Raw genomic sequence first — 12,182 nt, 5'->3', positions numbered from 1 at the left:
AATTAAAATTGGGTGCGCTGCGCCCTCCAGGAGGTAACGCCACTCCTCCAGAGCGGCCTTTATTGCCAACAACTCTCGGTCCCCGACGTCATAATTTCTTTCTGCTTCAGACAACTTACGGGAGAAGTAAGCAACGGGGTGTAACAGAGCCTTGGGGCCCTGTCTCTGCGAAAGAACTGCCCCAACCGCGGTTTCAGACGCATCCACCTCAAGAATGTATGGCAAACTCGCGTCGGGGTGTCTGAGAATGGATGCCGAAGTAAACAAGTTCTTCAGGGTTTCAAAGGCTGTTTGGGCTTCTGTAGTCCAGCGGAAACGAGCAGTCTGTTTGGTCAAATCCGTTATAGGAGCAATGATGCTGGAGAAAGCTCTGATGAATTTCCTATAAAAATTTGAGAAGCCGACAAATCGCTGAACGCCCTTTCGGTCCGTAGGTGCTGGCCAGTCGAGAATCGCTGAGACCTTCTGGGGGTCCATCTCAACGCCTTTTATGGAAATTATAAGCCCCAGGAACTGTATACTTGAGCGTTCGAACTCGCATTTATCGGGTTTGGCATACAGTCCGTGGGTTCGGAGACGCTCAAGTACATTCCTGACGTGTAGCCGGTGTTTTTCCAGAGAAGGGGAGAAGATCAGGATATCGTCCAGATAAATGATGACAAAGAGGTCCAGGTAGTCTCTAAAAATGTCATTCACGAAGTGTTGGAACGTTGCTGGGGCGTTACAGAGCCCGAAGGGCATGACTAAATATTCGAAGTGCCCGAAACGGGTACGAAAAGCGGTTTTCCACTCATCCCCTTCACGTATGCGGACTAAGTTGTAGGCCCCACGGAGGTCTAGTTTGGTAAAGACAACCGCGGACCCAAGACGTTGAAACAGTTCAGGCACCAAGGGGAGAGGGTACCGGTTCTTAATTGTTATCTTATTAAGTTCCCGATAGTCCACACAAGGGCGAAGGGAATGGTCTTTTTTTTCCACAAAAAAGATGCCTGCTCCCGCGGGTGATGTGGATGGGCGGATGAACCCCTTCCTCAGACTTTCATCGATGTATGTTTTTAAAGTCTCTAGTTCAAGTCCTGTTAAGGGAAAGATCCTTCCGAAGGGAACTTCAGCACCTGGAAGGAGTTCAATGGGGCAATCGTAGGCCCTGTGTGGTGGAAGGGTCTCAGCCCCCTTCTTGCTGAAAACATCCAGGTAGTCGTGGTAAGCTTCTGGAACAGATTGACGGGTCTCGATGTCGAAGTCCATACAAAGTAAAGGCAGAGGAGGAGGTGACACTTGTAAGCAGTGCTGTCGGCAGAACAGAGAACCGAAGCTGACCTTGCCCGTGGTCCAGTCAATCTGCGGGTTGTGAATTTGAAGCCATGGTACCCCCAGTATGACAGGAAACAGGGGAGAGTGAATCACATCTAGGCATAGCAATTCATGGTGATTTTCAGCAATGGTGGTGGGTAGAGGCTGGGTTTCTCGGGTGACTGGTCCGGATTTTAGCACCGAGCCATCCGCTAGGTAAACAGAGAGTCCAGTAGTCCTGGGACGAAGAGGGATCCGATGCTTGATGGCGAAAGACTGGTCCAAAAAGCAGCTGCAGGCCCCTGAGTCAATTATAGCGCTGACTTGGATGGACTCTCCTGGAAGCTGGAAGAGAATAGGAATAGCCAGATGAGCGGAATTACTTGGCAGAACAGGTAGGTGAACGGAAGACATGGACAGACACTTACGAAGTTTGGCAGGACAGGTCCTCACGTAGTGCCCGGCCTCTCCGCAATACAGGCATAAGTTGTTGACCCTGCGGCGTTGTCGTTCTTCGGGCGTCAGGGAAGGACGGAGGAGACCCAACTGCATGGGCTCTGAGGTGTCAGGAATAGATGAGGCTGAAGGAACCGGAGGAACTATACTGGAAACGGGAGGCACCCGTGGCAGCATCCAGACCGGACGAGATGGGGTAGTGGTCCTTTCCGTTCGGCGCTCCCTCAGGCGCCGATCGATCTGGATGGTCAGGTTAATTAATGCCTCCAGGGTCCCTGGAACTCCTACCCGGGCCAGTTCGTCCTTCAGTGGCTCAGAAAGACCAAGGCGGAATTGGTAGCAGAGGGCCGAGTCATTCCAGGTTGTGTCTGAGCTCCATCTGCGAAACTCGGACACATAGTCCTCTGCTGGTCTGCGACCCTGTTGCAGGGCGTGCAAAGCGGCCTCCGCGGAGGCGGCCTGGTGAGGGTCCTCATACAGCAGAGACATGGCTTGGAAAAAGGTAGTAACATTGTCAAGTGATGGATCTTTGTTTTCCAGGAGGCGATGGGCCCAAGCTTGCGGTTCGCCAGACAGCAGTGAGATGGCGAAACCCACTTTAGTGGCTTCTAACGAAAAGGTCCGTGGCTGCAGAGCAAAGTACAGTTCGCAAGCATTGCGGAAGGCCCGGTATCTACTACGTTCACCCGCGAACCTCTCGGGCATAGGGACTTTGGGTTCGGGCGGTAGCATGATCACGGATGGGGAAGCAGATGCCCCAGAAGCCGCTGCAGCGGTGGTGGGAGTAGATAGAGCCTGGACACGATTCTCCAAACGCGTGTAGCCTTCTTGTAAGGTTCGGACGGCCTGGGTCAGTCCCTCAAGATGGCGGCAAAGTTCCTGCATAGGATCCACTCCCTGCGCGGGCTCGGACATGGCTGTCCGGTACTGTCACGTACCTCAGAGGGTGAGCCCGACGTGCAGGAAGTGGCAGCCGTTACTCCTCTGATTCCGGGACCCCTGATAGAGTAGACAGGAGGAACGGAAATGCAGAGTCGCACAAGCGCCTGGAGAGACGCTGATGCAGGGGCTGTTGGTCGCTTCTGCAGGATCTGATGGAGTCTCTGGAAGGCAGGTGCAGCCTGGCAAGTAGCAGACCGGTGGGAAGAGGTCTGGAAGATCAAGCAGCAACAAGTCCCAGAAGACAGTGCAAGTCCCAGAAGCCGGAGAGAAGCTGGACCAGCCGATCAGGCGCAGGGAGGTCAGGATGGTAGAGGGGTCGTCAAGCCGGGTCAGTAACAGGCGGGCGGCAGAGTACCAGGGATGAGGCAGAGGGATGGTCGGAGCAAGCCAAAAGGTCAGGGCAGGCGGAAGACAGGATCAACAGGAACAAGCCGGGTATCAGGATTAGGATTCAAGCAGGGGTAACAGGTACTGGCAGGTTCAGGAAACACTTCAGACCGGACAGCAAGGGGCCAGACTCCCAGGACGCCTTAAGTACCTTGTTTTGGCGCCGAATTGCCGTTTGCACGTGCCCGTGCGCCGTTGCCGCCGGTGCGCGTGCCCGTGCGCGCCGTTGCCGCCGGTGCGCGTGCCCGTGCGCGCCGTTGCCGCGATTGCGTGTGCCCCGCGCGCGCCGATGTGCCGCTAGCGCCATCTGGTGGCTGAGGTATTTCATGACAGACTCACTGACATCACTCGCCGGAGACTCGAGTCTGACGTGACTCTTCCCTTCAGTGGAGCTCCACCTAGTATTTTAGGTGGATCTTGGTGCATCAGGTCCCCTGAAGAATGGGGTCTGTCTGTAGCACCTACTTCTGACAAGCAGTGTGTAGGTCCTCGGTCTTGCCCTAAAACTCTTGGAGGAGAGAGTAGGTTGCCTTGTTGTCAAGTTCTCCCCCTCCTATTGGGTCTCCCCTCAGGGAAGCCCCACCTAGTACTTGGTGGATCTTGCTTCACCAGGTCCCCTGAAGAATGGGATCTGGCTGTAGCACTTACTTCTAACTAGTAGGGTGTAGTTCCTCTGACTTGCCCTAAAACTCTTGGAGGGGAGGATACCTGGCCTTATGTTCAAATTCTCCCTCTTACATGGGGTCTCCCTTCAGGGAAACCCCCTAGTACTTGGGTGGGTCTTGCTTTAGCAGATCCCCTGAAAAACTGGGTATGTCTGTAGCATTTACTTCGGACTTGCCCTGAAAATCTTGGAGGGGAGGAGCACGTGGTCAACTTCTCCCTCTCCCATGGGGTCTCCCTTCAGTAGAGCCCCACCTTGTACTTGGCTGGACCTTGTTTCTGCAGGTACTCTTAAGAATGGGGTCTATCTGTAGCACTTACTTCTGACTGGTAGGTATAAGTCCTCTGACTTGCCCTGAAAGTCTTGGAGGGGAGGGCATGTGGCCTTATGGTCAACTTCTCCCTCTCCCATAGGGTCTCCCTTCGGGGGGAGCCTAATTAGTATTTGGGTGGGCATTGCTTAAGCAGATCCCCTGCAGAAAGGGGTAGGTCTTTAGCATTTACTTCTGACTAGTAGTGTGTAGGTCATTGGACTTGCCCTGAAACTCGTGGAGGGGAGAAGCACATGGTCAACTTCTCCCCCTCCTATGGGGTCTCCCTTCAGTGGAGCCCCACCTTGTACTTGGCTGGACCTTGTTTCTGCAGGTCCCCTTAAGAATGGGGTATGTCTGTAGCATTTACTTCTGACTAGTAGTGTGTAGGTCATCGGACTTGCCCTGAAACTCTTGGAGGGGAGAGCAGGTTGCCTTATGGTCAAGTTCTCCCCCTCTGATTGGGTCTCTGCTCAGGGAGGCCCCACTTAGTACTCGGTGGATCTTGCTTCAGCAGGTCCACTGAAGAATGGGATCTGTCTGTAGAACTTACTTCTAACTAGTAGGGTGTAGTTGGTAGTTAGTACTTGGGTGGGCCTTGCTTCGGCAGATCCCCTGAAGAATGGTGTCTGTCTGTAGCACTTATTACCAGTGGGGTCTAGGTCTTTGGACTTGCTCTGAGACTCTTGGAGGGAAGGGCACGTGGCCTTATGGTCAAGTTCTCCCCCTCCAATGGGGTCTCCCTTCAGGGGAGCCCGGCCTAGTTTTTGGGCGGACATTTCTGCCGCAGGTCCCCTGAAGAAAGAGGATTGTCTGTAGCACTTACTTCTAACTAGTAGAGTGTAGGTCCTGTCCTAGTACTTGGGTAGGTCTTTCTTCTGCATTTCCCCTGAAGAATGGTGTCTGTCTGTAGCAGTAGGGTGTAGATCTTTGGACTTGCCCTGAATCTCTTGGAGGGGAGGGCATGTAGCCATGAGGTCTTCCTTCACCCTGTATTTGGGTGAACCCTGCTTTAGCACGTTCCACACGTACCTAGTCCCCGCCGGAAGTCTTGCCCCCCAGGGGGTTCAGGGCACGGGTCCTTTCTCTTTGGAGATGGACCAGGTAATACATCCTGTGCACTTTTTTTGTGTGCTCACTTTTTATTGTTAGAGTTTTGCATGCACACACTGCACAGTGGGGCAAGTTCTCAGCTCTCTACAAGCAATTAGGAGCTCACTGGATTTCTGGCAGATCAAATTTTTTTTTTGTACTTGCAGTTTTATGGGATAAAACACGGAGAAATGTACATGTATTGGACAGTTGTGCTGAATATTTGTATTGTTATTATTATTGTTATAATTATTATTATTCTTCCCAGACATACACTTTTCACCAGGAAATATAAAATTCTCCAAAGCTTAGTATTGAATAATGTATTGTAGTAGAATTATTATTTACTTTTTCCAAACTGCTGGAGTTTTTTTTTGTTTGTTTTTTGTTGCCTTACCCAAATGTCTTCATAAAAGAAAAGAAAAATGAATAGTGACGGCAATTGTGAAAATCAAGCTGGCTAATGACTATTTACTGATCGAGCACAAAGACTATGAATAATGTCTAATATTGTCAAGAAAAAGTCGTTGTAAATAAAGAGCGCAATGCCAAGAGACGTTACTCTACAAAACATTCAAGTCCTGCTAATCAAGTCAAATTAGAATTGATAAAGTCCAAAGAAGATAGTTGGCTGTCAATCTTTTTTTTATTTTTTTTAAAAGAGACATCAGAGACAGCAACCAAAAATTCAGCAGACCGCCTCCTCATGGCGAGTATGTGAAAAAAATGTTTCGATATTATTATTACAACTTAGGATTGTACTAAAAATAGGCAAAAATCTTCCTCTTAAATCAAACGGCATTGACTATTAATATACTACCCGTGTTTCCCCGAAAATAAGACCGGGTCTTATATTAATTTTGTCTATAAAAACACACTAGGGCTTATTTTCGGGGTAGGGCTTAATTATATACGGTATGTACAATGACAATCTTAAAGTAGATGTAACCATAAAAAAAAGTATTTTATAATACAGTCACAAGGGGAGACAGGGAGACACACTGCACTCCATACCAGTACGATCGTGCTACAAAACAGACCACAGTTTTTTCGTGTACTTTTCGTGTACTTTACTAGGGCTTATATTCGGGGTAGGGCTTATATTGCAGCCATCCCCAATAATCACGCTAGGTCTTATATTCTGGGTAGGGCTTATTTTCGGGGGAAACACGGTAAATTAAAAAAATCTTCAACGTGGCTACCGAGGAACAATGTACCATATGGTGGAAATTTCCAATTAGAAGATTCTTCTGGAAATGAAGAGCATTTATTTACTCGGGGCCAGATTCTCCAATATTCTGCGGCGGCCTCGCGTAAGCCATTTGCACTACGCTGCCGCAACTTACTGGAGCAAGTGGCGTATTCCTCAAGCACTTGCTCCGTAGTTTGCGGAGGCGTAGTGTAAAAGGCCCGGCGTATCCCCGCGTATTTCAAAGGGGGCGGCTTATATTTAAATTAAGCGCGCCCCCGTTTCGATCGAACTGCGCATGCGCCCAGTGCGCATGCTCCAGTTCTCGGCGGAAAACGTCAATGACGCCGACGTGTGCGTCATTGACGTAAAGTCGTATTCAAGAATGACTTACGAAAACGACGTAACCTAGTGGCCGGCGGCGAATTACATTTAAGATCCGACAGTGTAAGTGAGTTACACCTGTCGGATCTTCAGCGTATCTATGCGAAAATGATTCATGGAATCACTCGCATAGATACGCGGGCCAAAAAACAGAGATACAACGGTGTTTCCTGAGATACTCCGTCGTAACTCTTCTGAGAATATGGCCCTCTGTTACTAACCTTAAAGTAAAAATTAAATAAAAAAAATATATTATTTTTTTTAATCCTTTTTTTTATTATATTATTATTTTTATTTTTAAATTTAAAAAAGTCCTGTGTATTGCTCTCCTCCTAATCTCCAAATTAGTATTATTTATTTTTTATTTTTTTTGCTGCTGTGATGTGACTTCCTGTTAGAAGGTGGCCAAGTTGGTTCTCCAGTTGCCTTCAGAAGTCAACAAATTAGTAAATAGAGTGCACCTGTGTGTAATATAATCTCAGTATAAATACATCTGTTCTGTGAAGCCCTCAGAGGTTTGTTAGAAAACCATAGTGAACAAACCGCATCATGAAGGCCAAAGAACACACCAGACAGGTCAGGGATAAAGTTGTGGAGAAGTATAAAGCAGGGTTAGGTTATAAAAAAAAAAAAAATCTCCCAAGCTTTGAACATCTCACGGAGCTTCTGTTCAATCCATCATCCAAAAATGGAACGCATATGGCACAACTGCAAACCTACAACGTTTTTGGTTGTAACATGACAAAATGTGTAAAGTTTCAAGGGGTATGAATACTTTTTCAAGGCACTGTATGTATTGGCCACCCTTTGGTGGTGTTAATAAATCTTTTACATTGAGATAATGGGGTCCTCAGATCCCACTTCACCATGTGTGTTAGTAGTTATTCCTTGACCCAATGATTCATCTTTACTTACGACTGCAACCCAAAAAGATATTTCCTTATAGATTAAATAAAGTTACTTTCAAATGTGGCTGCATTCTCAGTGATGTCACTGGTCTCTAGTGAATGGATAGGCTCCATTCTCAGTGGGGTAGATTCAGGTAAAGGCGTGCACTGATACGGCGGCGCAGCGTATCGTCTTTACGCTACGCCGCCGTAAATTACAGGAGCAAGCGATGTATTCACGAAGCACTTGCTCCGTAAATTGCGGTGGCGTAGCATAAAAGGGGCCGGCGTAAGCGCGCGTAATTCAAATGACGTAATTCCCGCGCCGAACGTACTGCCCATGCGCCGTCCCTAAAATTTCCCGACGTGCATTGCGGTAAAGACATCGCAAGGACGTCATTGGTTTCGACGTGAACGTAAATGGCATCCAGCGCCATTCACGGACGACTTACGCAAACGACGTAAAATTTTCAAATCGAGACGCGGGAACGACGTCCATACTTAACATTGGCTGTGCCTCCTAATAGCAGGAGCAGCCTTACGCCGAAAAAGCCTTAACGCAAACGACGTAAAAAACGAACGCCGGACGGACGTACGTTTGTGAATCGGCGTATCTAAGAAATTAGCATATTCTACGCCGACAACAAGGGAAGCGCCCCTAGCGGCCAAAGTGAGATTGCACACAATTCTACGCCGCCGCAATCAAGTTACGTCGGTGGAGGAAGCCTGTTTTTACAGCGTAACTGCCTTTGTGAATCGGCGTAACGAAACGCTGACGCAGATTTGAAATTACGGCAGGGTATCTGGAGATACGCCGCCGTAACAGGTACCTGAATCTACCCTAGTGATGTCACCAGTCTCTAGTGAACGGATAGGCTGCATTCTCAGTGATGTCACCGGTCTCTAGTGAATGGATAGGCTACATTCTCAGTGATGTCACCAGTCTCCAGTGAATGGATAGGCTGCATTCTCAGTGATGTCACCAGTATCTAGTGAATGGATGGGCTGCATTTTCAGTGATGTTATTAATATTATACACGATTTATATAGTGCCAACAGTTTACGCAATGCTTTATAATGTATAGGGGGGACAACACAATTACAGTACAGTTCAATACAAAATGTACAGGAGGGCCCGACTCGTAGAGCTTACATTCTAAAGGGAGGGGGGGGTGGTACAAAGGGTAATAGCTGCAGAGAATGATTTGATGGGGGTGGCTCGGGGACAGTTGTTAGGTGGGTGTGGGATAGGCTTCCCTGAATAAATTAGTTTTCAGAGATCTCCTAAAGGTGGACAGGGTAGGGGCTGTTCGGACATACTGTGGCAGGGAGTTCCAGAAGATGGGAGAGGCTCTGGAGAAGTCCTGAAGGTGTGCATGGGAGAAGGTAACAAGGGAGCTAGAGAGCAGGAGGTCCTGGGAGGAGCGGAGGGGACGATGTCACCAGTATCTTGTAAATAGGCTGCATTCTCAGTGATGTCACCGTTCTCTAGTGAATGGATAGGCTGCATTCTTAGTGATGTCACCGGTCTCTAGTGAATGGATATGCTGCATTCTCAGTGATGTCACCGTTCTCTAGTGAATGGATAGGCTGCATTCTCAGTGATGTCACCGGTCTCTAGTGAATGGATAGGCTGCATTTTCCGTGATCTCACCAGTCTTTAGTTAATGGATAGACTGCATTCTCAGTGATGTCACCGGTCTCTAGTGAATTGATAGGCTGCATTCTCAGTGATGTCACTGGTCTCTAGTGAATGGATAGGTTGCATTCTCAGTGATGTCACTGGTCTCTAGTGAATTGATAGGCTGCATTGTCAATGATGTCACCGGTCTCTAGTGAATGAATAGACTGCATTCTCAGTGATGTCACCAGTATCTTGTGAATGGATAGGCTGCATTCTCAGTGATGTCATCGGTCTCTAGTGAATGAATAGACTGCATTCTCAGTGATGTCACTGCTCTCTAGTGAATGGATAGGCTGCATTGTCAATGATGTCACCGGTCTCTAGTGAATGAATAGACTGCATTCTCAGTGATGTCACTGCTCTCTAGTGAATGGATAGGCTGCATTGTCAATGATGTCATCAGTCTCTACTGAAAGCATAGGCTGCATTGACAGTGATGTCACCGGTCTCTAGTGAATGAATAGACTGCATTCTCAGTGATGTCACCGGTCTCTAGTGAATGAATAGACTGCATTCTCAGTGATGTCACTGCTCTCTAGTGAATGGATAAGCTGCATTGTCAGTGATGTCACCAGTCTCTAGTGAATGGATAGGCTGCATTGTCAATGATGTCATCAGTCTCTAGTGAATGCATAGGCTGCATTCACAGTGATGTCACCGGTCTCTAGTGAATGGATAGGCTGCATTCTCAGTGATGTCACCGGTCTCTAGTGAATGAATAGACTGCATTCTCAGTGATGTCACCAGTATCTTGTGAATGGATAGGCTACATTCTCAGTGATGTCACCGGTCTCTAGTGAATGGATAGGCTGCATTCTCAGTGATGTCACCGCTCTCTAGTGAGTGGATAGGCTGTATTCTCAGTGATGTCACCGGTCTCTAGTGAATTGATAGGCTGCATTCTCAGTGATGTCACCGGTCTCTAGTGAATGAATAGACTGCATTCTCAGTGATGTCACCGGTCTCTAGTGAATGAATAGACTGCATTCTCAGTGATGTCACCAGTATCTTGTGAATGGATAGGCTACATTCTCAGTGATGTCACCGGTCTCTAGTGAATGGATAGGCTGCATTCTCAGTGATGTCACCGGTCTCTAGTGAATGGATAGGCTGCATTCTCAGTGATGTCACCGCTGTCTAGTGAATGGATAGGCTGCATTCTCAGTGATGTCACCGGCCTCTAGTGAATGGATAGGCTGCATTTTCCGTGATCTCACCAGTCTTTAGTTAATGGATAGACTGCATTCTCAGTGATGTCACCGGTCTCTAGTGAATTGATAGGCTGCATTCTCAGTGATGTCACCGGTCTCTAGTGAATGGATAGGCTGCATTCTCAGTGATGTCACCGGTCTCTAGTGAATTGATAGGCTGCATTCTCAGTGATGTCACCGGTCTCTAGTGAATTGATAGGCTGCATTCTCAGTGATGTCACCGGTCTGTAGTAATTGGATAGCCTGCATTGTTTGGGATGTCACTGGTCTTTAGTGAATGGATAGGCTGAATTCTCAGTGATGTCACCGGTCTCTGGTCAATAGATAGGTTGAGTGGTCAATCAATAAACAGTATCAAATGTCCCAATCTTCTATGTATAAAATTCCAGTGGATTGGGAAACATCCAGATGAAAACTTCCACAGTAAAGTGCACATTTTGTAGTATTCTTGGTCTCTGGCCCCTGAATAGCATGTACGCCATTAACCCTTGTCACACCTATAGGAGGAGATTTGGATGAATTTATACGGGCATCTCTGCAACGCGCAGATCAGGAGATCAGACAGGTTCTCCAGAAACTTGACTCTGGCACTGGCCTACCTGTGTCTCCAGAGCTTACTCCAGAAGACATAGATATTCGGAAGGAGGTGGAACAACGGTTACGGGAAGAGATCCGATCAATGGAAATGTTCCGAGATGCTAACACCCAAACCCCCGAGGACACCATACATGGTACGATAAGTAGAAAAATAGACAATAAATAGAATGCTTCGAACATGACACCAATTATTCCTAAAACTATTTGAACACAAGCTCGCCATACAAATAAAATTGATTTGTAAAATTTGTAGAAAAGGCCATCAACAGAATTAGGAGTGGACTTCCAGCCAAAAAAGTTGCCTTTATTTTGTATAGAGTTACAAAGTGTCAGAACCTCTGCTGGGTTAATAATTGCTACCTGTGTCCCTATTGGGGAGGTTTCCTCCAACTTCTCAGATCAGGGTAATACTACATGGGGGGGAAATCTCCCCATCAGGAACACTCTAATGGCGCGTACACATGATCGGATTTTCTGGAATTCCGCTCAAGCTTGGCTTGCATACACACAGGGGTAGATTCAGGTACAGCTGCGCGCTCCTTACGGAGGCGCAGTGTACCCTTTTTACCCTGCGCCTACGCAAATTATTTGCGCTACGCTTCATTCATGAAGCAGTAGCCACGTAATTTGCGTGGGCGCTCCTCAAAAATGCCCTGCGTAAGGGCGCCTAATGTAAATGATCCCGTAGGGGGCAGGAATCATTTAAATTAGGCGCGTTCCCGCGCCGAGCGTAGAGCGCATGCTCCGTCGGGAAACTTTCCCGACGTGCATTGCGGTAAATGACGTCGCAAGGACGTCATTTGCTTCAAAGTGAACGTGAATGGCGTCCAGCGCCATTCACGATTCACTTACGCAAACGACGTAAAATTTAAACCTCGCGACGCGGGAACGACGGGTATCCTTAGCATTGGCTGCCCCTGCTTTTAGCATGTGCAGCCTTACGCGAAACCTGCCATACGCAAACGACGTAAACTGCGTACGCAGGGCTCGCGTAACGTTGTGAATCGGCATTAGTATGCAATTTGCATACTATACGCTGACCACAACGGGAACACCACCTAGCGGCCTGCGTAAGAATGCAGCCTA

The 12,182-nt window shown here is 48.0% G+C and overlaps 1 protein-coding gene across 1 annotated transcript in view; it reads left to right on the top strand.

Annotated features, from left to right (window-relative positions):
- OBSCN (obscurin, cytoskeletal calmodulin and titin-interacting RhoGEF) overlaps positions 1–12,182 on the top strand; it is a 640,872-nt gene that overhangs the window by 488,988 nt on the left and 139,702 nt on the right. The window contains exon 100 of the mRNA XM_040354276.1: positions 11,009–11,239. Within this exon, the coding sequence (XP_040210210.1) occupies positions 11,009–11,239 (231 nt within the window). The remainder of the gene's footprint in view (positions 1–11,008; positions 11,240–12,182) is intronic.

The sequence above is a fragment of the Rana temporaria genome, chromosome 5 (assembly GCF_905171775.1).
Source record: "Rana temporaria chromosome 5, aRanTem1.1, whole genome shotgun sequence".
In the NCBI taxonomy this organism is placed as follows: Eukaryota; Metazoa; Chordata; class Amphibia; order Anura; family Ranidae; genus Rana; species Rana temporaria.
This window is presented reverse-complemented; position numbering and strand designations above follow the sequence as displayed.